This window comes from Diplodia corticola, assembly GCF_001883845.1.
Source record: "Diplodia corticola strain CBS 112549 chromosome Unknown scaffold25, whole genome shotgun sequence".
In the NCBI taxonomy this organism is placed as follows: Eukaryota; Fungi; Ascomycota; class Dothideomycetes; order Botryosphaeriales; family Botryosphaeriaceae; genus Diplodia; species Diplodia corticola.
In genome coordinates, this window is record NW_017971504.1 from 427,514 (window position 1) to 455,290 (window position 27,777).

Genomic DNA, 27,777 nt, shown 5'->3' on the forward strand with positions numbered 1-27,777 from the left:
TGGTCACGTCTTTTGCACGCCAGTATCACGCGTTGAACAGGCTTGTTTGTCCCAGCAATCTGTAAATCACACTCTATGGCCAATCACCAGCGTATACCGTAATTCGTGAGATCGGAGATTGACCGTGGCCTCATCATATCATCCTCCTGGCTCTTGTGCCGTGGGTACACAGTGACCAGACCCCCATCGATATGAGAGTATGGCGTAGCGTGGAGGATTATTCTCGCTGCATTCGGTGAGCAATATGTCGATACATCGGTCCCCGGAGCTCTCTTCACAATATAAGAGGCACATGGTGAAGGAAGAGAAAAATTTGCCGATGGTGAATAAGGGTTTCGACTCGAGAAACCCAAGTTCTATTTCCGGAGAATCTTTCCCTCTTTTGTCTAAGACATGTGGGGACGAGTCTCCACCATGCTTCCAGCTTCGTGAAACTCAGCGGCAGTGGAGAAGAGATGTGGTTGCCTGCAGGCAGCAGCGTGCTACGCCGCGCGCTTAGACGGTGGAGGAGGCGCAGCCTGTGGGCCACTCAGCTCACCATCCAATCACAGTGTTGCAATAGCCGACCACCTGCATAGCATCACACTTAATCTATTCATTGTAGTAAGTGATTGACGCGGACTCGCGGTAAGTGAACCATCTATGTGCCATGGTGTATTGGCGAATGTCTGGGCGCAAAGTATTAAGTCTTGCCGCCTGCTCGATGAGTTCCTTTTCTAATCCCCCACTCAAACGCCCAGCATCAACACATCTGGTTTATGACAGCGGCAGACCGGTTCGTTCCCGACACGCGTGGTCCAACTCAGCCTCGCACCCAAGCAGAAACGTATCCACCGTTCGAGGAACACAAGCGTGTAGCCTCAAACTTCGAAGCCACCGAGAAGATGACTACGACATACAGGCTCCAAGGCATCAGCAGTGATGTTCAGCAAAAAGAAGCAATTCCAGGTCTTCTTCGTAAAGCTTGGGGCTTGCCCGGATCGACTGCAATCACCGCGCATTCGCTCGCAACAGACCCTACTGGGCCCGGACGGAAGACTGCCACCGTTACCTTTGAGGAAACACCTGGATTCCTTCGCTCAGGAGATCGAACTTCTTGGAAGTCTCCGGGTGACAGTGGCCTGCATCTGGATACAGACTTCCATGGATTAACACCTCTGCATTCTGATGTGGACTCCGACTGCATCTTGGAGTAAGCAATGAGATTTAGATATTATTGTAACCCAGCTGACATTCCATAGTGTCATTGCCGTGTCTGGCCATGCGTTCGGATCGTTCAACTGTAAGAAATACTCCTTCATGTGGCTTCGTGACGGCCTTCCCAGAGACCTACGGCAAACACGGATTTTTGTATACGGATATGACACGAAGAAATCCTCTCAGAGCGTCATGGATCATGGAAGCAAGCTTCGGGACGCGGTCAAAGGCCTCAGGCCCAGCGGAAAAGTAAGACTTTGAAGCAATTCATTTGGCTCTTCTAATATGTAGCAGGACCCACTTAGGCCACTGATCTTTATCGGTCATAGTCTTGGAGGCATGGTTGTTAAACAAGTTCGTCAGATCCCTCAATCCCATATTCATATCTCAATACTGACCATCAACGGAATAAAAGGCCATCATTGACCTGCACGGATCTTCAGAGAATGACGACAAGATGAACTTCGAGTCATTGCGCGCAATTTTTTTCTTTGGAGTCCCAAACTTGGGAGCAAACACGGAGTCATTCATGGACATGGCTGAGGGGAAACCATGTGAAAAGCTCGTACAGTTTCCTCACCCGAGAGGCGACGGATTGCGCTGGCAGCAAAGATATTTCGCACCCCTCTTGCGGAAGTTCGCGCGGTATTGGTACTACGAAACAACAGGAACCCGGACACCTGAAAAGGTATGTACATATGCGCTTGGTGATGCACTTCAACTAAAACAGTTTATCTGACTGAATGCTTAGACTGGGTCCGGCTGGGCTATGACGGGTTCGCCGCAAATACTTGTGGACATGCAATCAGCTACAAACGGTCTTCCAATGCCGTGGGAGCAGGATGAACATTTTGTTTATCCGATCAACCACAACCATTCCGAGTTAGTTCGGTTTCCCGATCGGGGTTATATGGACTATGGGGTAGTATGTAGGCATCTGGACCGCGTGAAAGAAGCGGTTTTGCAGAGTCAAGGTGATACATCGCTGAGTGACGACGCGAAAACTGTGGACTGGGGAGTCAGGCGGGTGATTGCTGATAGGGAGATGCCGCTTCCCCATCGTGTCCTCTCATTTGGGTCAGAGTAGCAAGAATGAATATGTGAGAGTGTTAGGGATGATGGATTAGTAGTGTTGGTAGGGGGTGATATGTACCCAGTAGCAAGCTTCTTGAGCTTAGTCAAATCGAGAGCGAAGTCAAACAATCCACTATAGACCGAGTAGAGCATCGAGTATTTTGCGATTGAGTGCTAGGAGTTCTGAGCGCGAAGCATCGATGGAATCCGATACACGTAGATGGATTGATTGCCATCCGAGATACCAGCCGTGGATCACACTGCATGGGCCCTCTTTGGATGCGAGGACCACTAGAAGTAGGGTAATCAGTCATAACGAAATACCCTACTGACAAGTTTGGTTACGAAGATCTAGGCACGGGAGCTGACTTCCAAACTATTCCAGGGGCCTTGTTTGTGAAAGGAACCTCTGCTCCTATTTACTCATAACGTGCTCCCGTACTGGTATCAAGAGAAATATTTGCATTGCCACGCCATGATACATCGCTCTTTCCAGCTTTATCAACATGTGCGCTCCGGTACCCAAAAATCCTTGACTGATCCTTGAATTTTCGTTGGCGGCCTTTCAATCAACCTATTGGCCTGGTTGGTGATCGTGTAACTCATCAATATGACTGAACCGGAATTTGAGAAACACTTTGGCGCAAAAATCCTCCATAATTCCATATCCCAACAAAGGTCGAAGAGTATCCTTACCCCAGAATCGATTTTCCGAGCCGAGTTGGATTGACCTTCCTCTTTCTCTCCGTTTGGAGCCTCTTATTCCCACTCGAATCCGTCCGAGCCGTAAAGGAATACTGACTCGACGTACGCTTTGCCTCCGCCGAGCGCTCCAACGATGAGGAATCTAGCAATGGCACCTCCGTAGACACGCCACTGTCGCGCCGCCCATCCGCCTGCTGCAGCTGCTGGGAATCCCGCTGCTGCGGAACCCAGTAGTCGCCGACGAGAGGCTGCGGCGGGCCACAGCCCCCCTCAACACGCCCTCTCAGCCCCTCACACTCGCCCCGCAGCCGCCTCATCCCATCCTCCGCCTCCTCGGCCCTGTTCCTCAACGCCCGCTCTCTGCGCTGCGCCTCGTCCTTCGCCTCATCCAGTCGCGCCTGCAGCGCCCTCTCCCTGTCCTTCGCCTCCTTGAGCCGCGCTTCCAAGCTCTCCACTTCTTCCTGCGTGTCGTGTAGGAGACGCTTCACGTTTTCATACTTGGCTTGCCACTCGGCGATGGCGCCGGCGTCTGCGTCGGCGAGAGTTGCTTTGATGCTGCGGACTTCGGCTTTGAGGGCTTCGATCTCGTTGTCTTTGGCGGAGATGGAGCGTTGCAGGTCGCCACAGATTGCGTGCTGGGCGGCGAGCTGGGATCGGAAGGCTGCGATGGCGGGGTCGCCGCTGGGCGGGCTGGGGGTGTCGTCGGGTCGGGGGGCGATGGAATCGGTGTCGTGGCTGGGCGGAGTTGTGGGCGTTTCGACGGAGGTGCTGGGTCGGTCGCCCGTTGCTGCTTTTGGTGCCGCGCCTTGTCTGAGTGGCGGCGATTTTGAATCGTTTGGAGTGGTGGCTGACGAAGACTCTTGTGTGTGGTCATTTGCCGGATGAGCTGTGCTAGACGGGCGTATGATCGGAGTGGAGGCAGCTTTCGGGGCAGTCGAGATGCCATGAGTTCGACATGCTACGCAGCCCCGGCACTGATAGTGAGCTTGGAGAGGCAACGCGCCTCCGGCGTGGCCAACTTCTGTAGCCGCCACCTCCTCTCCCTCAGGAAAGCGTTGGTTTACTCCCCTTTGGATGACATGTAGCTCTCTCGAGATCTCTTGTTGTTTGGTATTGCGCAGGGCCTGCTCCCTTATAGCGCACTCCTGCCTTGTGGCTGCTTCGAACTTCTTGCCAAGACCGAGCCGACCGGGTGGAGACGGTGGAGAAGTTGAGGCCATTTTCGCAGAGGATCTTCTTGGGTAGTGGGAGATTGTGAAAGGACCGTCGAAGAAGAAGATAGCAGCTCCACTGCAGACTTTGTTTGTTGTTGGAGTCGAAAGCAGAGGAAGAAGCGGAGGATTGAGCTGACGAGGTGCGGGGTCGGTTGGAAGGGCGAAGGGTAGTATCATGCATGTAAGCGCCCAACCATAGCGTGGCGATCCACGATTGGTTTCCAGATACCGCAAAATGATAGCGAAGCTAGACTTTCCATTCTCTTATAGAGTCTCTCACGGTCATTCGGGCTACGACGAGGAAAATAAATCACTTTTCAGCAGCTGAAGGCCTCAATTTGGCACAACTGCAATGTTCGCATTCTCAGCATTACAACGTCAAATTTTCTGCAACATTTCAGCTCGCTTGTCCTGGAGCTACGACCTACCCAGCTTTCTTACTGTACGGTGGCCTACGAGCGGGGATGGTGCACGTATTGGTGGGTACGGTGGGCGCAGCGGCCATCTGCGTTGAACCTCCGAGAACCGCCATTGCACGGCACCTGATCAACCTAACCTAAGTATTAGGTCAATACATTGGCAATAGATGCTGTAGAGGAGAGGAGGCTGAATCTGGCATAAGCCACAGGTAAGTGTGTTGTTTTGGTCGGAGTCGGCAAGAGATTGACCATATGCCGACGAGATACTCACGAGAAAGATGACTTCACAAAGACGCAGGTCACAAAAAGTCTTCCACTTCCAATAACTTTCAACAACAGGAACCCTACCTCGTAAACTACTCCCCCAAGTTCACATGCACAGCCTTGACCTGGGTATACGCCTCCAGCCCCGCCTCGCCCAACTCCCTCCCCACGCCACTCTGCTTGTACCCCCCAAACGGCACCCTAAAATCGCAATCATTACTACTATTCACCCACACCGTCCCGCTCTTCACCCTCCGCGCCACCCTATGCGCCCTCTCCAAATCCTTCGTAAACACGGCCGCCCCCAACCCATACGTCGTCCCATTCGCCAGCCTCACCGCCTCCTCGTCGCTCCCAAACTTCGCCACCACGACAAACGGCCCAAACACCTCCTCGTGCCAGATCCGCATCTCGGGCCGCACGTCGGTGAAGACGGTGGGCGCGACAAAGTACCCTTTATCGCGGACGCGCGTCCCGCCGAGCGCGAGCGTCGCGCCTTCGGCTTTGCCGACGTCGACGTAGGATAGCACGCGGTCGAGCTGGGCCTGCGTGACTTGCGGGCCTTGGAAGGTGTCGGCGTGCCACGGGTCGCCGACGACGCTGGTCGTCTGCACGTGGGCGATGAAGCGGCGCACGAAGTCGTCGTGGATGGTGGAGTGGACGAGGATGCTGGGTGGGTCAGCGAGGCGTCGAGGAGGGAGGGAGGGAGGGAGGGAGGGAGGGTGCGTCGTTCGTGCACTCACCGGCTCGTCGCGGAGCACACCTGGCCCTGGTTGCCCATGATGCCGATGTGGGCCCAGCGGACGGCCTGGGCGATGTCTGCGTCGGCAAAGACGAGGGCAGGGCTCTTGCCGCCCGTCTCGAGGGTGATGTTCTTCAGGGTGCCGGCGGCGGCCTTCATGATGCCCTGGGCGGTGGCGGTCGAGCCGGTGAAGGCGACCTTGTCGACGTCCGGGTGGTTCGCCAGCGGGGCGCCGGCGTCGCGGCCGGTGCCGTTGATGATGTTGACGACGCCGCGGGGGAAACCGGCCCGGCGGATCAGGTTGCCCAGGTACAGGATGCTGAGGGGCGTCTGCTCGGCGGCCTTGATGACGACGGTGTTGCCGCAGGCGAGGGCTGGGCCGAGCTTCCAGGCGGCCATGCTGAGGGGGTAGTTCCAGGGGATGATTTGGCCGACGACGCCGAGCGGTTCGCGGAGGGTGTAGGCGAATTTGGAGTTTGTGGTGGAGATGGTCTGGCCGGCGACCTTGTCGGACCATTCGCCGTAGTAGCGGATGGTGTTGAAGGCTTCGGGGAGGTCGTCTTCCATCATGACTTTGTAGGGTTTGCCTGGTGGGTGATATGTACGTCAGTGCGGGCTTGTGGTAGCTGGCGGCAAGGGTTCTTGGACCATTGTCGAGGGTGTCGATTGTGGCAAAGAGCTCGGCGTTCTCTTCGATCAGGCTGGCGAGCTTGACAATCATACGACCGCGCTCTGTGGCAGAGACTTCTTGCCATGGGCCGTCGAAGGCTGCTCGGGCTGCGCGCACGGCCTTGTCGACGTCTTCCTCCTGGGCGGCGAAGACGGAGGTGATTTCATTCTCGGTGCTGCGAGCTGGTGTGAGCGGGCAGCTTGAGCTGGGCGGCGTTGAAGTCGGAAACGTACGCTGGATCGATAGTTGCAAGCTTCTTCCCGGACTGCGAAGGAACAAACTCGTTGTCGATGAACAAGCCCAGCGGCTGGGTCCATTTGCGGCCGTTGGGGGCGGTGATGTCGACGGAGAGAGCCATGGTAATGCGCGACAGCAATTGCACAATCATGTCCAGCGACGAGCTCTGTTTATGAGGCAGCCAAAACTGCAGTGACCATTTCGCATTACGCCATTGAGCAGGGCGTATCGGGCACAGCGTCGGCGACACAGGCGCTTGTGGAATGGCGGAGCGGGCGATAAGCAGCAGCTCGACGCATCTGCCCCGCGCTGCCCCTCAGTCCCGCGTCGAGCTTCCCGATTAGGAAATGCTATCTTTCCGAATCTCGGAGCGCCTCGGCAGCACTGCAGCACTGCAGCACCATCGACACAGCTCGATGCAGCCCTACAGCTGCGAATTCCCCAGCTTCGCCGCCTCGTCCCTCACCGTCTGCTCAATCGCCTGCTGCAAGCTCCCGTGTTTCGGGCTCCACCCGAGCTTCTCAGCCGCCCTCCTCGCATCGCCACGCGCATTCGTCCCCAGCAAGACGCTCGCGTGCCCCACAACCTTATCTGCCTCCTCCGCCGCCAACGCCTCCACCTCCTCGTCCACATCCAGCCCCAGCTTCCGCGCCGCAGCAGCAACCCTCTGCGCAATCTCGCCAAAAGGCTAGGTAGCAACGCACCGTCAGCAACTGTACTCTGACCAAAAAGCAAGCCACCAACCGACTCACCACGCGACCGCCCGCACCCCCAGCAAAATACACCCCATCGACGCCCCACACCCCGCCAGCACCATCCACCCGCCCCTCAACCGCCCTCTCCACCAGCCTCACCACCAAATCGCTCACATCCCCCACGTGCACGCTATCCCACTCCGCCAGCCCCCTCCCCACCCTCCACGCGCGCCCCCTCTCGACCGCCGTCCGCGCCAACTCCGGCACCTGCACGCTGCGCCCATTCCCCGGTCCGCGGCCAGCACCGAAAATGATCGGCCCGACGAGCAGCGCCGTGCGCATCGTGTCTGCGTCGCCGCTGAAGGCGAGCGCGCGGATGTGGTTGTCGACGGCGCGGGAGGGGTATTTGGCGATTTGCGTCCAGATGGCGGGGGCGCCGTCGAGGTCGTTGTAGGTGGGGGAGGTGGCGGGGGAGGGCGGCTCGCCGAAGCGGTGGAGTAGGATTTCGGTGGTGGCGAGGAGGGTGGCGCCGGAGATTTGGAGGAGGTGGGCTGTTGGGGGTGGGAGTGGTGGTTAGTCGGTGAGTGGGAGGGGAGGGGAGGGGAGGGGAGGGGAGGGGAATTCGAACCGGGCTGGCCGCTTGCTGCTGTCCTCTTCTTCATTCCCTCGTGGATCGCCTGCACGCAGGGTAGGTGGCTCGTCGACGCGAGATCTGTATTCTCTCTCGCTGATCAGCACTGCAAGAACACAACACCAGTCCGTCCTATCATCGCGTTCTGCTCGCACTGCCCCCAGACGTACTTATCACAACGTCCGCCGCCGCCGCCTCCTCGGCGATCAGCTCCCCATCATCCAAATTCCCCTGCACGGCGCGCACGTTTGGATACTCCTTCGCGAAGGCCGCCGCCGTCTTCGCCGGGTCGCGGACGAGTGCCGAGATGGCGTATTCCGGGTGCGCCCCGTACAGCGCGTGCAGCGTGTCGCCGCCAATGAAGCCGGTGGCGCCGGTGCTGGTTGAATTTGGTCAGTTTTCATCGCGTGCCGTGTGGGGGCGTTGATGCTGGGGCTTGCACACAGGAAGATTTTGGCCATGTTTTTGGTCGCTGGGTGTTGTGGGTTTTGGAGGGTGGTGTGGTTTGTTTGGGAAAAGGTAAGTAAGTGGGGGGTTCAAAAGTTTCTTGCGATGGAGGTACGCGGAGGAAGGAATGCGTTGGGAAACCGAGTATCGTGGAGGGGCATTGCAGGCCAAGGCAGCTCCGCGCTACTAGGTTTCTTGGCTGGCTCTTTTGTAAGCAAATTCGTCATTGTAAGTTGCTGTTGCGTCCGACCCACCGGAGGGAGCACACAATCGTCGAAAGAGGCAAGCTTCGGCGGCGTCCAGTCAGAGCTGTTCGGCTGTGGTTGATGCTTCAGGAAGGCGTCGCCGGGAGCTGTGGCAGGGCTGCGACCGGGGGCCCCTACCTGCGCCACCGTGCTTGGCCCAGGCCCTGGACCATTGTTCCCACTGCAATTACGAGACATCAGATGTTGTGCACGCCGTCCTCCTATGAATACTTACCGGCTTTCCAACAATCGGACTGTCGAGAAGTGCTTGGCGAAGTTCGGGATATTTTTAGCAGTGGTCACATTCCAACAGCTGGCGTGCTTTCACAGTCTATCCCAGAATGGTCATTTTCAGCTGTAAATTGGATTTGACGTGCGAAAGCGCAGAAATTTGACTTCTGAGAGCGCCAAGGATGACCGAAAATCGCGGAAGCATGGTGACTTGTTGGATGGAGGCAATCACCGTTTCCGCAAATCAACTTCGTCATGAGGGTGTCATCTGAAAATTGCCTGACAATGTAGAGCCCTGGCAATTGAACATTTTCTATCTAGCTCGAACCCGTGGAAGACGAGTTTCCGAATCACGTCTGCAGCGGTTTTGGCTTCGAACCTGACCAGGACAAAATTCAGAACTCTATCTCAGTCGGGATATTTGGAGGAGCCCCGTTCTAGAGCAAAATTGTAGGCATGCCTTTTTTGTAACTATTCACAGCGCGGTAGAAATACTCGCAAACAAAATCAAATGTCATTATCAACATAGTATCGAACATAAACATAACGCTACCGCACTCATGACCCTCAGTGATGCAATCGTAGAAAGGGCAGGGATTCCAACCTGCCTCACCACTCGTGCAAGGTAGAGTACCAGCGCTCGATGAAGCTGATGCGCTCCTCTACCTCGGAAATCGGTCCCGTGCCCCACTTGTCACCCAGCCACATGGTCTGCTTCTTGTCCTCGGTCGACGGCTCCCACGTGGCCAACCCGTCCCCGTTCGGATCACCCGTCTTGATGAAGTTCGCCCAGTACGCACTCATCTTCGACTCGATCTCGTAGTCCTCGGCCGACCACGTCGCGTTGTCGTAGGCGGCGTACGGAATGTTGTTCATGGCGTACCAAAGCTCCGCGCCGTGATACGCGCCAGCCTCCTCGTTCTCGGGCGGCCCGTGGGTGAAGTAGTAGGTATACACGTTGCTCTTGGCGCCACCGGCAGCCCAGTCGGCGCTCCAGCGCCAGGTGCCGATGCGGCTGAGGTCGCGGAACAGGGCGTCGCTGCTGGCGCTGGCCTGGGTGGCGTTGCCGCCGGGGTAGAGGGCGAAATACTCGCTGCTGAAGTTGCGGAACATGGCGCCGTAGTTGGTGGCGTAGTCGGCGGCCGAGACGGACGTCGTCGTCGACGCGCCCGACTCGTCCTTGTTGTTGCCCGTCATGATGGGCACGTCGGCGTGCGAGTTGAGCGCCAGCGACTCGCCGTAGCCGTGCGGCAGCACGTAGCCGTCGACCACGGGCCGCCACAGCGGCGGCTCCATGAAGGCGGCCGTGACGTTCAGGAACACGGTGCCCTCGTACGTCGAGTCGTTCTCGTTGCCGTTGTCGATCAGCGTCTGCGTCGACACGCTGCGCAGCTCGTCGATGGACGACACGTTGAGCGTCTTAAGGAACTCGACGCCCGACGCCTCGGCCTCGTCCTTGGTGCGGTAGCTCGTCGCGGCACCACCAGTGAGGGGATCGTGCGTGCCGCGGGCGCCGCTCTCGGCGATGACGCCGCTGATGAGCGACTTGGACAGCGGGGACCACATCATGTCAAGCGCAGAGGCCGAGCCGGCTGACTGGCCGCCCACGGTGATTTGGTCGGGGTTGCCGCCAAAGTGGGCGATGTTGTCGTGGACCCAGCGGAGGGCGGCTTGCTGGTCGAGGATTCCGTAGTTGCCCGACGAGTTGTGGGCGTCGGCTTCGGCGGAGAGATCCGGGTGGGCCAGGAAGCCGAAGGCGCCGAGGCGGTAGTTCATGGTCACGACGATGATGTCTTTGCTGGCGAGACCAGAGCCGTCGTAGGTCTTGACGTCGCCCGAGCCGCCGGAGAAGCGGCCGCCGTAGATCCAGACGTAGACGGGCAGGTTCTTGGATGACAGGTCCGACGTGCTGTTGTACGTCGGGTGCCACACGTTGAGGTACAGGCAGTCCTCGCTGGTGGTGTTCTTGCCGGTCGAGAAGATGCCTGCGGACGAGTATGACTGGGCGCACTGAGGGCCGAACTCGGTGGCCTCCAGGACGTCGGTCCATGGCTCAGGGGCGGATGGGGCCTTCCAGCGGTTCGAGCCTGTCGGAGGAGCAGCGAAAGGAATGCCCTTGTAGACGGTGATGCCGTCGCGGTATTCGGAGCCGGTGCCGCGGACGTAGCCGTAGGTGGTGTTCACCGTGGGGTACTGAGATGCCACTCGTGGCAGGCTTGCACCGGCAGCCAAGGCCGGGACCGCAATGAGGCCGGCGAGAAGAGGAAAGAAGCCCATGGTGGAATGAATGTTTCTGTCAAACGAGCGTGCGGCGGGCTGTGCTACCAAACATACCGGGAGGCGGCCACAACGGCGCCCTTTATACAGCGGCCATGTAGATGCTCCTGCCCGATGAGGCTGTGTTTCGACTGTCCACGCAACGAACCACGCAACTTGGGCCTAGCCTGCGCAACTCGTGCCGCTGAACGCGCAGGGCAGGCCTGGACAGCGCTCTCTGGCCAGCAGTGTCCACGGTCTCGGGCTGTCGGCTAGTCGGGATCAGGTCCAGCCGCGTCATGGTGCCTGTCGACTAGAAGCAATAGTGGTGTGCGATCAGGAGGCGCAGTAGGCGATTTGGGGACGGTTTAGAGTTTGCCGAGCTACAACGGCTCGGCGATTCGGACTTTACGCCCGCTTTTCCGAGCGCCACCCCCAACCACGCCACTGCCGCACGCTGCCGCACGCCTCCAGTGCCGATTTTTGGGGCTGTGATGAGGCCATTGGTATGCCATAGCAACTGCCGTCCGCCGTCTGTCAATAGTCCTCGTTGCATTCCCATGTCTCGCTCCGCTGAGAGAAGGCTGGACTTCTCCAAAGACCGTTAACACCGAGGATCAGGCCTACAAGGCCTCTGCCTGAACCTTGCTCTAGCCGATTACGAAGGACTAATACGAATCATCTGTCTATATCATACCAGCCCAGCCGTTCTTGGTGAATACTGGCAGGTGGATTAGTAAGCTCAGCTAAATCAACGACATGGAACTTTGGCTTCCTCCCTATTTTCCTTGATTGAACAGTTACTTTGGCATGATATCAAGGTTGTTCTTCCGGATTGGTTATGTAGCGAGCGCCTGTCCAAGAATGGAAGAACATAATATGCTCACTACCAATGTACAACTCGCGCGTTTCACACTGCTACCGCATGGATTTCGAAGTCGGATCAGGCTAAACATCTGTTCCTCAATACGAAGCCTCGCATAAAAAGACCCTTTCGACCGCCGTGGGTGAGGAGCATGTAGATGCTCGCTATGACATTCCTTCATAGAAAAAAAGAAGCACCTCTCTCCCTCTCATGCAAATTCTGAATGATCTGAAACAGTCTTGTCGCCTTCCTTTCTACATCGGCCCTGGCTTGCGTGTCAAAAGGCGCAAACCTGTCCGGATGCCAGTACTCTCGCTCTTCTTTCAGAACCTTGACGTAATCATCATCGCAGCCGCGATACAATCTCTCCAAGCTATGCTCACACCATCCCAGCCCGTCACTTGCGCAGCCCGCCTTCAGACAAAGTCCCACAGGGGGTTCCGGAAAATGCATTACACGGCGCCTCGCCTCCCCATGAGGTCTCCGTTGCTTCCACCTCGAAAACGCCACGCGGTCTTGTGCTCGCCGCTGCTGCTCGACGAACTCTCGGCGCCTCCGTTCCTGTTCCTGGCCGTGGCGCTGCCTCTCTTCCTCTTGCTCCGCCCTTATCCTTGCTTCTTCTCGCTGCTGTGACCTTTCTCTCGCTTGACGTTGTTCTTCTCGGACTTGGTTTCGAAGCCACTCCCGGTTTCGCGTTTGCTCTCGCTCCCGGTTTTGTGCCTCCTCCTGCTCTCGTCTTCTGGCTTCTTCTATTTCGCTCTGCCAACCCTGATACAAGTCGTACAACCATTTAGGAAGAAGGATAGGAAGAAGGAAGAATCCGATCACAACGTATAGTGCTGTGACCAGAGCGTTGGACGCAAAATTGAACACAAAACCGCACAACAAGCAGAAAACATCAATCACAATCTTTAGGGCAGATAACAGAAAAGGAGAGACTGAGATCACAATGATCGTGGCCGCGCCCAAATATGCTACTACAGTCAACAGAAATATCATCTGAAGGCGCTACACAACGAACCCGACCCGCTGCTTCGATGCGTTACCCCCTGATTGCCGCAAAAAAGATCTTGTCCCGTTTCCACAGTCCAGAAACTACTTGCAGCAGCGAGCGGAATCCTCGCAGCGGATAGTTGTAAGCCGGCTCGGTCGCTTTGCCAGTCGTCAACGGGGTATACGATGAGCGCAGATGCGTGCGTCGTTGTCGAGACAGCAAGCGCAAGCGATGCGTCTTTGTGAGAACGCAAAAAGTTTGTCAGAGGCTGATGCGTGTGCTATTGAGGGTACGGTGGAGCTTTGCGTTCAGCTTGGGTCTGATTGTGGGCTCGTGGCTTTGCAATAGGCTCGGAGGTGGTTTCGTCGGTGGATGTGGTTTGTGGGTGAGACTTCAAGCATGGGGAGGAGCGTGTAGAAGTGGAGGGGGTCAAAGATGGTTGGTAAATTCCTTTTTGCAGCCCGATCCTTTGTGCAACGAGTGGATTTCGACTGCATCCCCACTATTGGAACACGTCGCACTGGAAGACACTTTGTCACTGTTACGATTTTCAAAACAGCGAGTTTCCACCATCACAACTAGATCGAGTATCTTTAGAGTCGTCCTGGGCCGACACGGAAGCTTTCCAAAAATTGGTCAGACCAAATGGCATCAAGCAATTACATCCCATACTGCGCGATATAAAGAGGTGACGTAGTAAGAATGCGTTGAGCTTCCCACAGCTCTACTCGTGTTACCCTGTTATCTCCGCCTGATGCTGCCCGTCTCCCTCGCTCTCCCGTCACACCTTGCCTACGGCAGTTATCCCTACACGTGTCTTCTAGTCCTGCTTATGCTCATCGACTCGCAACTCTGTGATCGGAGAGATATTACTGTAATAGTTGTAGCCATTACACCGGGCTTTTCTCATCGTTTCGCACAAGGCTAAAGAGAGTCAACCACTCCCTCCCCACTGATTGGCTTGTGCACAGTTAGGCTAGGCCAGGACAGGGAAGACCTGCTGAAACCGTACAAAAGCATGTCTCAGATTGGATTGCTAGATCTGTTGGGCCCTGCACCTATATAAAGTCTTTTCTACGCTGCCATTGCATCCAATCGGTGCATGCAGCCACTCAAGTTGCTCCACTGATGCCAAGATATGTTCGGCATCAAGGGCGTCTCTCAAGTCGGAAGGTCTCGGAGATCAAGGAGGCCGAGTGCAACGCTGCAACTCTCCGATGCGGCCCCCCTTAACCCAGCCAGTGTATGCATTGAGAAATTTTGCCACACCACGCCATTATCCACCGTCGCGCATGTGCTGCGGGTTCTCAATCTGCAAATAAAATATGCTTCAGTGTCGCTTGAACGCCCAAAAATGGCTGTGACGGCGATTAATATGCGAGAATACGCGACCGTACCCACGGGCGCATAGTGGATAATCTCTTCAAAGTCGCCTCTCTCGACTGTAATATGGGCGCTGGCTGCTCCTCCTCGCTTCGCCAGCCATTGCTGGAGAATGGAACCAAAGATTGAATCGGGAGCCGACATGTCTACGTTTGCGAAAGCGGCCATATGCTTGACTTGGCCTGCGTCGACACTGTGGATGTTCAGCATGCACGTAGATTTAAGTCTGGTAAGACTGTTCGAGAAAGCCGCAAACAGCTCGTTGGCTATGAAAATCAGGCCATGTGGGGTATCACACACTGTGTTGGAGCGTAAAGTCTAGTCTCCTGTCGTGGAAGGACGTGGGGATGGCAAGATGCAATGGGACTTCATGCTTGCTGCCGCTTCCGTGTGATGAGGGAAACATTTACCCTTTTCAACTAACGTTGTACTACCGTGGGTTGTAGTACAAATACTGTTGCGAGAAGGTGAACAGTAGAAGAACAGCAACACGCATTTCGCAATTTTCCCTACATCCTGAAGCTCCTTATCCTTCAGATACCATCATGGATTCGACCAAGGCAGACACCATCGTGGTCGTTGCACACGGAGACCAAAGGCCTGGGGCCTTTTCGAACCAAAACGTCAAGATCATCACCCGTTCGGGCCAACCCTTGTCGTTTCAAGAGGCCATCGACTACATGGAAGGAAAGAGCAGTCCTGGAGAATTCGCGTCTTCATCACTAGGTGACTACTATCCGCTGTCTGACGAGGACTGCAAAGGCCTTTTCCATGGCAATGTCCCTGGTGAAGGGCCCCAGAGCGCGGTTGGACTAGTAGCAACCGGATCAAAAGTCAAAGTCAAGAATTGGCCAATCTTCGCGCTTCGCGGTGATGGCGACAAAAAAATGTCTTTTGTGGAGCTTTGCCTGGCAGCCAAGAAAGAGGGGACCAATGTCATGATCCTTGCGTGCCGTGTCCCCAAAGATCCGGTATGTTCAGTGGAGCGTAGGGTAGACCTGGTTCTGCTGAGCCCATGCACAATCCGGTGTCCTGAGATACATTGCTAACTTCAACGTCTCATTAGGGAGAACACTAGAGTAGCTAAGGGCATCCGAATGGCACGCTTTGCCAGCAGGCCACAAGCCTCGTTTACGGTCACATGGTGTAGCTACTGGAATTCATGTTCAGACTCCAGATTATTCGACCCGTCATACTTTGACGTCCCATCTCTTTCAAGTAAGCCAGAAAATCAGTTATATGTCTGTGTCTTCTCACCAAGTGAGGACGTCCGTCGTCATTACAGACAAAGGTCTAGCTCATTTCTAATAGTGTCTCGCACAGTCTTTGTGAGATCATCTAGATTGGATTCGATAAACATGAAGATAGCAAACTCAGTCACCTACATTCAATAACCGCATTTGCTTATGTGGCACTTAGAAGTTGATTCTCCATGATTTGCTACGGGGCTTATAACTGGACCCCCACCCCCTCGTTCCAACTCAATAAATATAACCACAATAGTGATTTGGACAGGAAGCCAAACCCTCAACGCCCTGATGATCCAAGCTTCAGTCTTACACCGAGTCCTGTCCCTGTCGTAACCTTCCTCACTTGGTGATAGGAGCCGCACCATACCTGCATCAGTCAGCCTCAAATTCTCCCAGCTCACCCCAACAAGTGCACATCCCCGACTGCGCACTCCACCCAACCAGAGCAAGAACCAGGAAAAAGAAGAAGAAAAAAAACTCACCACGCGACCGCCCCCATCCCCAGCACCCCCGCCACACAACTAAACACCAACGCCACCACGCCCCGCGCCGTGAACCCGCCCGGCAGCGGCGCCACGCTCGCATTCTCCCCACCCAAATCAAACACGTCGTCCACATTCCCCGCCGCGTTCCCCTTCGTCAACGTCCCGCTCGCGTCGCACACCTCGTAGTGGTTCGCGGGGACGTCCAGCCCCGACGCCTGCAGCGCCAGCGGCGCCTCGATCATCGTCGCCGCCAGCCCGCTGTCCATGTGCCATTCGATGTGGCAGTGGAATAGCCATGCGCCTGGGTTGTCAGCGGCGAAGCGGATCACGAAGCTGGATGAGGGATGCACGAGGAGCGTGTCGCGTCGGATGGGGACGGCGGGCGCGGTTGTTGCGTTGGCGGCGTTGTAGTGGCCGCTGTTTTCGGGGCTGCGGTGGATGACTTGGAAGGCGCTGTTGGGGGGAGGGGGGCGGGGTGTGAGCGGGGGCGGTGGAGCTGGCGGGGAGGGTGGACGCGGGACTTACTGGCCGTGCAGGTGGAATGGGTGGCGGCCGGTGTCGTCGTTGTTGAGGACGATGTCGATGATGGCGTTGTGCGGGAGGACGAAGGGGTTTGTGTCGTGTCCGTAGACGGTGGCGTTGGCGGCGGCCGGGCCGGTGGTGAGGACAGTGTAGAGGGTTGGGACCTTGGGTTTGGTGTAGGTTATGCCGTTGAAGAAGGCGCTGTGGTGGGGGGTTAGTTGGGGCGAGGAGGTTGCTGGTGGGGTGGACGTACTAGTTGGCGCCGTCGCCGAGGTTGTCCATGGTGAGGTCGAGTGTGATGGTGTAGTCTGCCTCCCCGTAGAGCTCGAGGCCGTCGGTGGGTGTCAGGTCGAAGTCGTCATACTCGTTGAACTCGTCGAGAACGGCTGGGTTGGGTTTGTCCTTTGAGTCGTCATAGACAAGCCATCCAGTAACGTTCCAGTTGAGGTCATCCGGTATTGTGTCGAATAAGGTCTGGAGAGCCGTTAGTGTTTGCAGTGGAGTATATGAAGAGAGCAACCAACTGTATCCATGCTGGCGGCCATTGCATAGTTTGCGCTTGTGTCATTTTTCGTCGTAAGAAGAACGGCGTACCGCTGAGCGCTTGCAATGTAAATCAGGTCCGCCTCAGCCGGCTCCGTCCAGATTCCGTCAACTTCGACAATCTTCATGGTGTGGCCTTCGATCCAGAAATACTGGCCGGCAAAGGCACCGACATTTGCCAGATGCAGAAGGTACGTCTTTCCAGGCTCAACATCGAGTGTGAAATTCTGGGTATCATTCATCAATGCAGCTTTGGGGACAGGCTCCGCGCCGGTGGGGTTGGCGACGCTGATGAACTCCTTCAGAAGCTTTGGCATCTGGTCATGATACCAGTCGGACAAGCTAATAACATACTCATCATCATACTGACCAGCGTAAGGGCTTTCAGGGTCTTGGATGATGAGGGCTTGTCGGAAACCATCGGGATACTGGCCTCTCGTGTGTGAGTGGTACCAATAAGTACCCACTTGGTCAGCCTGCGGATCGTCAGTGTCGATTGCGCTAAGATTCATCGCTGAGGCTTACTGTGAAGTTGTAGATGAAGGTTGATCCGGGAGAGATTTCGCACGCGACAACGCCTGGAGGCCCGTCCATGTTGTTTGTGCCATTCTGATAGAAGCCGTGGAAGTGTAGACTGGTTGTCTCATTGCCAAGGCCATTTGTCAGTCTCGCAACAACCCGATCACCCTTGGTGATGTTGAGCAGTGGCGGCGGCCATTCACCTGGTTCAATGTGAGCTTGCAGGCGGCCTCGCGACACGTGACTGAGGAAGTATTACCGTTTATGCCGATCACTGGGCGCTCCAACATCCCGTCCGGGTTAGCCGTGGTCCACGTAACATTCCAGTCGAGATCAATTGTGGCCGCTCCGGCAAGCGAGCTCGATAGCAGCGCCGCCAGGAGAGAGGCTGACTTGGACAAGAACGAAGCCATTGCAAGGGTGAGCGGCAACAACGAAGCAAAGAGGTGGGCTCACGAGCGCGGTGACGCGACCGACGTCCTTTTCTGCGTCTATCAGAGGGAAAACCGGTGTGACTCGTCTCAAATAGCTTCTGTCCCCTGCTGACGGGCGACCAAAGGCAACGGCTGCGATTGCGGAAGCTGACCCCAGTGGCAGCCAGACCCGGTCGAACACGACAGATGAACTGATAAGATCAGAGCGAGGCAGAGATTTTCCCGCAGGCGTGTCAAACACGTTAGATGGAAACGATAAGATTAATGCAAGGCGGAATCAAGGCAGAGATCTTCCCGTGGTGAAACGTTTCTGGCTAGAAGGCCTGCACGCCCCGGTCAGATGCACGGACGGTGGTGGGGTCAGCAGCCCAGGGAGAAAGCTTGTGGCACGAGCTTGATCCTATCAAGCCTGTGCCCACTCGCGGGATAGGCTTCGACATGAATGCTGACCCCACCAAGTGATACACTTCCTTCCCTATCTCGACGCCTTGTGCCCGGCCCGAGCCCAGCCATTGGCCCGATTGGCCGCCGAAGTCGGCTTCGATGGCCATCTGTTACAGCCAAACGGAATCCCTGTCTGTCACACCATCGGGACACTCGAGTCCAACATTTGAAGTGTAGAGTCCCGCGTGCTGTTCTCGGTTTGCTTGCGGCAAGCACATCGATCCCCCGCTACCGTTCCCCAGCAGCCAATCCGCGAACATGACCGTCAACGTTTTCGCTGTCCCAGGTACGCCGTTTCCACCGCCCCAAAACCCCAGCTGATCTACAAGCTAAGCCCCACACAGTCTTCTTCATCGTCTTCCGAGAATGTCTCGAAACCGTCATCGTCATTTCCGTTCTACTCGCCTTCCTCAAGCAAACCCTGGGCGCCGAGGGCGACACGCCAACTTACAAGAAACTTCTAAAGCAGGCACGCAGAATCCCTCCCACACCAGCCATCAACCGCTAACATCCCGCAGGTCTGGCTCGGCGTCGTCCTCGGCCTCGTCATCTGCCTCTGCATCGGCGCCGGCATGATTGGCGCCTTCTACGGCTACGGCAAGGACCACTTCGCCTCGACCGAAGACATCTGGGAAGGCGTCTTCGGCATCGTCGCCGCCCTCATCATCTCCATCATGGGCGCCGCCCTACTCCGCGTCAACAAGCTGCAGGACAAGTGGCGCGTGAAGTTGACTCGCGCTCTCGAGCCGACGACGATGTCATCCGGCGGTGGCAACGGCGGCGGTGCGCGCACGCGGCTGAAGGCCTGGGCGGAGAAGTACGCCATGTTTCTGCTGCCGTTCGTCACGGTGCTGCGGGAGGGGCTGGAGGCGGTGGTGTATGTTGGTGGCGTGAGTCTCGGGTTGCCCGCGACGGCGTTTCCGCTGGCCGTCATTTGCGGTTTGGCTGCTGGGTGCGCGGTTGGGTATATCTTGTACCGGTGTGTTCGCCCGACCTTACCCACGTTGATGGATGGGATTCATCTGACATTCCTCGCAGCGGCGGCAACTCGACTAAGCTCCAGGTCTTCCTCATCATTTCAACCTGCTTCCTGTACCTCGTCGCCGCGGGCCTTTTCTCCAGGGCCGTGTGGTACTTTGAAACCAACACCTGGAACCACGTCATCGGCGGTGATGCCTCTGAGACAGGTTCTGGCCCGGGTTCGTACGATATCCGGCAGAGCGTGTGGCATGTCAATTGCTGCAATCCCGAATTGAATGGTGGCGGGGGCTGGGGCATTTTCAACGCTATCTTGGGATGGCAGAATTCGGCCACGTACGGTTCGGTGCTGTCGTATAACCTTTATTGGCTGGTGGTCATCGTTGTGTTCGTGTACATGCGCTATAAGGAGAAGCATGCCAAGGTTGCGCCGGTGGCTGAAGATACGGAGAGGGCCGCGGATAGGGAGTCGAGCTCTAGGAGCGAGGCTGAGGGGGTGGTGGCGGTGTCGCCTGAGAAGAGCAACTGGGAGGTAACGCCTACAACTCAGGCAAGGGAGCTGAAAGAGTAGCGCTAAAGGATACCCGTCCCGACTCTTTGATAAGTATCGCTCGAAGCCTGAAGTCATACGCAACGCTGAATGTAGCTCGCTGTAGTAGACGTGAGTGAGAGATCACACTGGGTTTTTGCCGGCATTGGCCACCTTATTACTTCGAAGGTTTCATTACCATGTAAGGGTTATATACTTTACTAAAGGCGAGTTGAAAGATAGATACGCTAAGCGTAATGGGCTCGGACACCGCATTTCCTGTGAGGTCGGAAGTTTTACAGTAAAAACCTCCAAACAGCCGGCAATTCGCGCTCCTCGCGTGGCTTACATGTATAAAGGAGCACCTTCCTAGAGTTACGAGGTACGAATGGTCCTGCATCACGTCATCAAGCTGAATGCCAGTTGCTGTGCGTTAGAAAAAGAACGATTTCTCATTTATCCCGTCCACATCAAGGCACAGGCAATCCGACGTGGACAACACACAAGCTTACACTCGCCCTGCCAAGTCATCGAACAACATCTTCTCTATACCTCAGCAGTACTTAATCTTCCCGATCCAACCGCTTTGGCTTTTTCGGCGCCTTATTAGCTGCTGATCCACACACGCAAGCAAAACAGTGGTTCCGCGGCTGGGTTTTCGGACGCAAAATCGGCCCGCCGCTCACGAACGTCGCGTTCGGGTCATTCGCAGGTTGTTAATCTGACCCAAGTCTCCATCTGGCAGGTATATAGACCAGACTCCCGACACCAAATCTCGCGTCACAAGCCACTGCAACCGCTGCGGCGGGTTTGGTGGTGCTGTATACAGCTGCGTTGATCTTTACGATTGATCATGTGCTGCTAACTGAGCATGAAAAAGTGAGGAAAGGTGTAGAGGAAAGGGTTGATTGGAAGGTGATCATGAGTTATTTGTAGGTGTTGAAGCATGGTAATAGTCGCAGGGCGGTGTTGCTGCATCTTGCAACGTTGGCTAGACTGCTGGGGGTTTCAAGGTCGGGATGTGAGATCTATAAGCAGGGAATGTGGGGTGGCGATTTGTTGATGGCGGTAGGAGCTGAGATGCTGCTGATACTAAGCTTTCTCTTCTCGAATCATGTTCAGTATCCTCATTCTATGTTGGAAAACCTGTTGTGTTGACTGGAAGCATCTTTGGGGATATCCGAAATTAGAAGGGGGCAAAAGATAATTCAGTGATTATACAAACTCTCCTCACCCAATCAACATAGAGATCCGTTTATGGCAGCCGATATACATAAAGTCTTTGGCATGGCCATGAAATTTCATGAGGAAGATTATTTTCAAAGGGCTAAATGCGGACCAAATGGTACTAAGATTCGGACACATCTAGAATAATTTATAGGAACTGCGGGTGGGTTCACGTCTTTAGATCTTGTGTTCAGGATAAATTATGCTGATTTGCAGATTCCATTATGAGTTGCTAGTTCTATTTCTGCTAGAGATGGAGCCGCAGGCACCGCCAACCCATGAGGGTTTCATCCCTTATTTGCCAGGGCAGCCACGACCCCAGCCGGTCTTGATGTCGCAGCAGTCGGCGTTCTGGTCCGCGTCAGTATTTGTTTGAAAACGTTGGTCGGTATGACTTACGCATTGGGCACGGGTGATGCCGAAGTCCTTGCAGTACTTGTGTCCAGGGCAGTACATCTGGGCAGTCAAGAAGTTGGCCCAGCCACCGAGCTGCCTGTTGCAGGCATCCCTCGAGGAGTAACAGCAGTTGTATGCCTCAGTGCACTAGAGGCGGTCAGAAATGGTTGAAAGAGGATTTCGAGGGCTGGAAGCATACCTCGCCGTCCTTCTGGCGCGTCTCGAGGACGGGGTTGGCGGTGGCGGCTCCAAGAAGGAGGAAGGTGAAGACCGCGGTGAGCTGCATGGTTGTAAATGAGTGGAGTTTGGTAAGGAGAGAAGAGAGTGAATGTGATGGTGTGGTGAGGAACCGTCAACGAGCTGTATTTATATCCAACGAGGCTCGACTTGATAGGCGAGTCAACTGCGGTTATCAGAGAGGCATCGGCCGTCACCGTTAAGGATTGCCAAGGGGCGTACCTGGGGAGCGGGAGATGGCGGACACTCTAAAGCGATGACTGACATGGAGATGGCGCTAACGAGTCCTTCCACAGAGTGCGAAAGCTCGTATCGTGTCCTGCAATATACCGTGACCGGTAACCGCGCTAGGCTTAGGATCAAACTGTATTGCCCATCTGATGCAGCCCTGCGCAACGCCGCAACTGCTCAAGATGGGGAAAGGTCAGGAGGGCTGAGCGCCAAGACGCCAGGCGCAGCCAGCACCGGCCCCATCGTGACACCGACTTCTACGGCGAACGCCCACCATACTACGTGGAACCCAATACCAATCCGCTGCAAGTAAGCGGACCTTCTCCTTCCTGAGCACTCTGAACTGCAGAGTATACTAAGAAATTCTAGTTCTGTGCGGAGGGTTCTTGTTTTGTCCAAATGCTTCGGGTACCAATAAGGTAGCTTCGCTGTGTTCTGGAAGCCCAGGGGATCGGCCCGATTCATCGTATTGACACCAACAACATACTCCACGCTAAGCGCACTACTAGTCTCTCGTCCCTCCCGTTTTGCCCTTAGAGAGCTGAACCATCTAGCTCATATCTCACGCTAGTCGTCATTCAAGCTTTAAAGTAAATATGCATAGCTCGTATACTATCTTTAAGTCCAGAACAAGGCCTCCGGCTGGGCTGAGATGACAACCATCTGAATCGAACAGACAGGAGATTGAGCTCGCGTTGAATGCGTATAAAAGTTATCTCTCGACTGGTGCTCTGGAAACCAATACCAACTGCCCGACGCTCCTTCATCCAGAACACCATCACCCACCTCCGTCCTCAATACCACAAACATGAAGTTCACCAGCGCCATCGTCGCCTTCGGACTCGTTGCCAGCGTCTCTGCCACCGTAAGCCACCACCTTCCCCGCGTTTCCCCTCCCCCGCTTCCTTTACTGACCGCCAGTAGTGCAGGATGAGCGCAAACAGCGAGGACCCCAACTGCTGCTGGGGCGGCAAGGCCGGCATTGATGCGTGCTTCCGTCAATCCAAGAGTCAGACCTGCCGCGACGCTGCCGAGCGCAAGAACTTCTGTATCAACCGTAATATTCCGACTAGCAAATGCGTAAGACTTCCATTTCCTTCCTCTCCTTGATCTGCCTGATGCTGACTACACTTCTTCTGCAGGACGCCGATTGCTGCGACACCAGGACCGGCTGGGGCAAGCCTTGCCCGAAGGGAAAGAACTCGTGCGAGGACCCTACCAACTGCCCTTATTAAGTGGGGCACAGGGTGTGGGGGGAGGATGAATGACGGTTTTTGAAGCATCTCGGAGCTTTCAAGCACGATGCTTTTTTTTATGATGTGTGTAGTAAACCCAATGAATATTTGCTCCGTAGCCACATGTGCGCGTGAAATGGTGAATGCATGCGCCTGGTGGTCATTCGCTTGAGCAGTGAGATGCAGGGCCATCCAGGTACCGATCATAGGGCTGTCATACTGAGTCAAGCTGGTGAGCGCCACATCTCGTACAGCCAGTCGGTAGTCACGGTTGCCAAGCTGCCTTGCCGGCCGGCTTGCGAGTCATCATGAAGACCGTGCTCTTCCCCCACGACGAAACACCTTGTTTGATGATGATTTTATTATTAGGCTGTTTACATCTCGCGGTGGCTTGCCAAGTGTCAGCCCTGCGGCGAGTAGCCTGGGAGTCTAAAATTACACGAACGACATGGCGCACCGTGCTCGATTCATGGCTGTGCTACTGCAACGGCGCTGAGGTGTTGGAAGATGAGGCCCGGTATATTTTACTTGGTATTGAGGAGACTAAAAAGAGACTTACGAGTCACGTTCTTGGATGATCATGAGCCAGCAACCTTACAGGTGGTGAAGGTCTGAAACCGCCCGATCTGAACGCCACGACGCACATACGTCAATCGGCCTGCATCATTCCACCAGCGCAAACCCAATGGGAATGAGATCATACGACTGACAGATATCAGTTGGCGGTGAGGTGAAACCCATCTTGAGTCCATGTCACGAGACTTTTACTGATAATCGGGCTAGGGTCACGCCGGCGGCTCAGCAGTATGGCAGAATGAGTTTTCCTTGTCGAGGCCACGCATGGCAAGTGAAAGAAGAGATGGTACGACTGTATATCAACTATTATGAGCTCGGGTACCACCGAGCCTTTGCGGTACAAAGCCAACAGATCGCATCCAATGATTTCAGAAAACGCTTACAGATCCACCACGGCAACCATTCACAAAAACAACCAGACATATATTAAAACCTCAACCAAACCCCCGGCAGCCCCCCCTCCTCACAAACACCAACCCACCTACCTACAACCCTCCCACCGCCTCCATCACCACCACCACCGTCCCCAACCAACCACCACCCCACCACCCGGCACCCCTTCCCGCCGACGCTCTCCCCACCCCCTCCGACCTCGCCGCCCCACCCGTCTCGCTCACCCCCCTCCCCACCGTCCCCCCATCCACCACCACCGCCCCATCCGTCCCCACGCTCATCACCGCGCCCCCCACCGTCGCCGCCGGCGCCCCCGGCTGCAGCGTCGTCCACACGGGCACGACGACACCAGCAGCGGCAGTGTACAGCGGGACGACGCTGGCGCCGAGCGTCGCGACAGTGGCGCCGGTGCCGGGGGGGATGACGTACGAGACTGGGGGGTGTGTGGAAAGGGTGGAGGATGAGGTGGCAGTGTGGGAGCAGGACGAGCCGAGGCCGCAGAGGATGTAGGAAGCGAGGGAGCCGAGCTGGAGGGCGGCGGAGCTGAGGGCAGCGGCGTTGCTGGCTGGGGACGTCGTCGGCGTCGGTTTCTGGAGGTCGTTTGCGGCCGAGACGGTGCGGAATGCGGTCGTGGCGTCGACGACGACTTTGGGGCTCGGCTGCCCGGTGAAGGCGGTGAAGGTGCAGTAGGCGAGGGCTGGGTGTAGGGCGTGGAAGGCGTCGTCGAAGCCGGGGATGTTGGTGAAGTTGACGGAGGCGCCCATGGAGAGGTAGGGGAGCGTGGTGGGGAGCGGGATCGGGGCGGGCTGTGCGAACCAGGCGGAGGTGGTGAAGGTGCTGCCGTTGGCGCAGCTGCCCATTTGGTGGACGTGGATGCGGTTGAGGATGAGGGCGTAGGGGGTGGGGTAGGTTCTGTGGGGTGGGAGTCAGGGTGTGTCGCGGTGGGGGTGGGGGAAGGAGGGGTGGGGGAGGATGGCGTACAAGGTGGCGGTGCCGATTTCCTCGGTGGTGTCATAGATGGGGTCGACTTCGTAGATGTCGTAGGGTCCAGATGGTTGTACTTGGGCGGTCGGGATCAGGCTGGTGTAGCTCAGCATGTCTACGCCTGTTGCGTTGTTGGTGATGGTTTGGGTGGCGGTGGTGGTGAGGGTTGAGCCGTGGCCGACCACGTCATACTGGACGGTCTGTATGTAGAAGGGTACCCGAGTGGTCAGCCAGTAGATGATTCTGACTTCGATGTCTTTCATATGCTCCACCGAGTCGTGGGTACCGCATGATACTGAGGCAGTAGGTTGAACTCCGCACATGTCGAGGAACCCGCTTGCGTCGGGCGTGGGAGAAGCATCTGCCGTGGGTACCGAAGAGGCGGCTGGGTAGCTGGTGTGTAAGCGTGCTGTATTTGACCTTTCGCTGTATTGAGACTCACTGCTCTGCGAAGTAGCCAGAGCTAGACCCGCACCGCATAGTAACATACCACACCACCTCCACATGGTGGAAAGCAAGACGTGACTTCGAAGAAGATGGATGTGCTGTAAAAGTATAGCAGGCTGGGCAGATAAGCACTTACAGGGTCAAAGAGGGCCCAGCCGTCGGCTGAAGACATATATAGAAGAGCATGTGTGGAAGCACAAACCAGCGATTGCGTATGCGCGGCCATGTTCGTATCTGCGCCATGCTCGGCGGACCGCCACGCTACCAGATTACTGGGCTTATGGCGTGGTCTGGCGCCGCGTGGGGGGCGGGTCAGCCAACCCCGCCCTCGCCAACGCACGTGTCAAAGCAAGTCTAGCCGTGCTTGAATGTTCAGCCTTGCATAAAGTGGCTTTGGGTAGGATGAGGAGGCAAGACTGCGTGCTCAGCTCCCGACGTGTTTTCTGGTCCGGCCAGTGAATTTCTGCAGCAGTCGGAAACACGGCCAATCATGGGCTGGCTTAAACCTTTGGTTCGATGTAGCGAATCGCTGTTTGGCTGACGCTGTTGGGTGCAGTCAGATGGTCGAACCCGAAATAAGCAAAACATGGCCACTGCCGTTCGCCGGGCGGGGCTAAGTAAACCGACTGCTGCAAGAGCAAAGGCCGCCTAAATATCTTGCGACTCAATCGACGCGAGCCCAGCTGAACGCTCGAGTGTCGAAATGCTCACGAATGAAACCAAAAAGTCGCACACGACCCGATCCTTCCCGCGATGCACGTGACGGGTAAGCACTCGATCGCGAAACGCGAGACGGAACCAGCACCAGTGGTTGTGCAATCAAGCCAGGAATGGTCAGTCTCTGCTTTTTCCACCGTCGTTCCCCGGCATCTTTCAGCACTGCAGCCATGTTGACACGCGGATGCAGGGACGGGATTGACGGACCGTGGTCAAGCTTTGTACTGCAAGTGGGCACACCCGCTCAACAGGTCCGCGTCGACATTTCCATCGAAGGACAGGAGACATGGGTTGTCGCTCCAACAGGCTGCTCCGGGTCGACATCCGACTGTGCCAAGCAAAGAGGGGGAGTGTTTGACAGCGCCGACTCCTCGACATGGCAATCCACAACCACCATCTGGAACAATTCCGGGATCTATGAGCTGTCGGGACTGATTACCGAGAGCCTGGGTATCGATGGGGTTTGTAGCACCGTAAGATGCCGTGTCCATCACACTGACATTGATTAGAATGGGGAGTACGGCTTCGACACTGTTGGCCTATCGTTCGGCGGAGAATCCGGTCCGGCCTTGGATCACACAATAGTCGCCACATTCAACACAACCGACTTTTACATAGGCCAGTTTGGTGCTAGCCCCAACCCCACGTATTTCACAGTTTCGAACGACAACTCTTCTGCTCTGGACGATCCTGTAAGTACGCATCGCAAACCATGTGACTGCCGTTAGCTAAATTTCTCATCAAAGCAAGAGAGTTTCCTGTCGATGCTGAAGCGGACAGGAAGAGTCCCGAGCTTATCCTACAGCTTTACAGCTGGCTCATACGCACGCCGCAACACCATCAAAAACGCCCTGGGCTCGTTTATCTTCGGCGGCTACGACGCATCACTGAAAGGCCCCGCCGACCTATCCTTTGACTTTGCTCCCAACCAGGGAAGAGAACTAGTTGTCGGCATCCAGTCCATCACCGCATCCAGCCAGAATAACGGGACCGTCGACCTGCTCCCGGAATCCGTTTTTGCCGCCCTGGACTCTTCTCAACCCAACATCTGGCTGCCCCTCGCTGCGTGCCAAAAATTCGAATCCGCCTTCAACTTAACCTGGAATGCGACTGCCGAGCAGTACCTCGTCGACTCCACTCTGCACGACCGCCTCGCCACCGAGAACCCCAACATCACCTTCCGCCTCGGCAACGGCGGCTCCGGCGGCCCAACGACGGACATCGTGCTCCCCTACTCCGCCTTCGATCTCACCATGACGAATTCGACTTCAGACGCACAACCATACTTCCCGCTCAAGCGCGCAGCCAACGATACGCAGGTAAGCCTCTCCACCTCCAACCACCAGCACTGAACCCCCCCC

At 56.1% G+C, this 27,777-nt stretch overlaps 11 protein-coding genes across 11 annotated transcripts; 5 read left to right on the forward strand and 6 right to left on the reverse strand.

Moving 5' to 3' along the window:
* Window positions 1-758: 758 nt before the first annotated feature.
* Window positions 759-2,284, forward strand: BKCO1_25000142 (ankyrin repeat-containing protein; the record flags this gene model as incomplete). The annotated part of the gene is made up of 5 exons (XM_020273250.1): window positions 759-1,192; window positions 1,242-1,446; window positions 1,492-1,551; window positions 1,613-1,885; window positions 1,949-2,284. The coding sequence occupies 5 exons, from the start codon at window positions 759-761 to the stop codon at window positions 2,282-2,284; spliced, it is 1,308 nt and encodes a 435-aa protein (XP_020130338.1).
* A 679-nt stretch (window positions 2,285-2,963) lies between these two features.
* On the reverse strand, window positions 2,964-4,196 carry BKCO1_25000143 (uncharacterized protein; the record flags this gene model as incomplete). The annotated part of the gene is made up of 1 exon (XM_020273251.1): window positions 2,964-4,196. The coding sequence occupies one exon, from the start codon at window positions 4,194-4,196 to the stop codon at window positions 2,964-2,966; it is 1,233 nt and encodes a 410-aa protein (XP_020130339.1).
* Window positions 4,197-4,965: 769 nt separating this feature from the next.
* BKCO1_25000144 (aldehyde dehydrogenase) lies at window positions 4,966-8,309 on the reverse strand (the record flags this gene model as incomplete). Its single annotated transcript, XM_020273252.1, has 8 exons — window positions 4,966-5,542; window positions 5,617-6,202; window positions 6,264-6,460; window positions 6,519-6,688; window positions 6,989-7,210; window positions 7,275-7,768; window positions 8,019-8,227; window positions 8,293-8,309. 8 exons carry the CDS (start codon window positions 8,307-8,309, stop codon window positions 4,966-4,968), a joined length of 2,472 nt encoding a protein of 823 aa, XP_020130336.1.
* A 1,071-nt stretch (window positions 8,310-9,380) lies between these two features.
* On the reverse strand, window positions 9,381-11,048 carry BKCO1_25000145 (carboxylesterase; the record flags this gene model as incomplete). Its single annotated transcript, XM_020273253.1, has 1 exon — window positions 9,381-11,048. The coding sequence occupies one exon, from the start codon at window positions 11,046-11,048 to the stop codon at window positions 9,381-9,383; it is 1,668 nt and encodes a 555-aa protein (XP_020130337.1).
* A 3,766-nt stretch (window positions 11,049-14,814) lies between these two features.
* BKCO1_25000146 (uncharacterized protein) lies at window positions 14,815-15,347 on the forward strand (the record flags this gene model as incomplete). The annotated part of the gene is made up of 2 exons (XM_020273254.1): window positions 14,815-15,240; window positions 15,336-15,347. 2 exons carry the CDS (start codon window positions 14,815-14,817, stop codon window positions 15,345-15,347), a joined length of 438 nt encoding a protein of 145 aa, XP_020130334.1.
* Window positions 15,348-15,858: 511 nt separating this feature from the next.
* Window positions 15,859-18,001, reverse strand: BKCO1_25000147 (iron transport multicopper oxidase fet3; the record flags this gene model as incomplete). Its single annotated transcript, XM_020273255.1, has 7 exons — window positions 15,859-15,886; window positions 16,002-16,457; window positions 16,530-16,727; window positions 16,780-17,000; window positions 17,051-17,545; window positions 17,595-17,791; window positions 17,848-18,001. The coding sequence occupies 7 exons, from the start codon at window positions 17,999-18,001 to the stop codon at window positions 15,859-15,861; spliced, it is 1,749 nt and encodes a 582-aa protein (XP_020130335.1).
* Window positions 18,002-18,724: 723 nt separating this feature from the next.
* On the forward strand, window positions 18,725-20,015 carry BKCO1_25000148 (high-affinity iron transporter; the record flags this gene model as incomplete). The annotated part of the gene is made up of 4 exons (XM_020273256.1): window positions 18,725-18,752; window positions 18,811-18,860; window positions 18,985-19,445; window positions 19,505-20,015. The coding sequence occupies 4 exons, from the start codon at window positions 18,725-18,727 to the stop codon at window positions 20,013-20,015; spliced, it is 1,050 nt and encodes a 349-aa protein (XP_020130342.1).
* Window positions 20,016-21,494: 1,479 nt separating this feature from the next.
* Window positions 21,495-21,882, reverse strand: BKCO1_25000149 (cytochrome p450; the record flags this gene model as incomplete). The annotated part of the gene is made up of 3 exons (XM_020273257.1): window positions 21,495-21,551; window positions 21,600-21,743; window positions 21,796-21,882. 3 exons carry the CDS (start codon window positions 21,880-21,882, stop codon window positions 21,495-21,497), a joined length of 288 nt encoding a protein of 95 aa, XP_020130343.1.
* A 990-nt stretch (window positions 21,883-22,872) lies between these two features.
* BKCO1_25000150 (cytochrome p450) lies at window positions 22,873-23,299 on the forward strand (the record flags this gene model as incomplete). Its single annotated transcript, XM_020273259.1, has 3 exons — window positions 22,873-22,929; window positions 22,989-23,144; window positions 23,207-23,299. 3 exons carry the CDS (start codon window positions 22,873-22,875, stop codon window positions 23,297-23,299), a joined length of 306 nt encoding a protein of 101 aa, XP_020130405.1.
* Window positions 23,300-24,360: 1,061 nt separating this feature from the next.
* BKCO1_25000151 (uncharacterized protein) lies at window positions 24,361-25,758 on the reverse strand (the record flags this gene model as incomplete). Its single annotated transcript, XM_020273260.1, has 2 exons — window positions 24,361-25,180; window positions 25,250-25,758. 2 exons carry the CDS (start codon window positions 25,756-25,758, stop codon window positions 24,361-24,363), a joined length of 1,329 nt encoding a protein of 442 aa, XP_020130404.1.
* Window positions 25,759-26,452: 694 nt separating this feature from the next.
* BKCO1_25000152 (acid protease) lies at window positions 26,453-27,768 on the forward strand (the record flags this gene model as incomplete). The annotated part of the gene is made up of 4 exons (XM_020273261.1): window positions 26,453-26,532; window positions 26,607-26,877; window positions 26,926-27,108; window positions 27,163-27,768. The coding sequence occupies 4 exons, from the start codon at window positions 26,453-26,455 to the stop codon at window positions 27,766-27,768; spliced, it is 1,140 nt and encodes a 379-aa protein (XP_020130406.1).
* Between the last annotated feature and the right edge of the window lie 9 nt (window positions 27,769-27,777).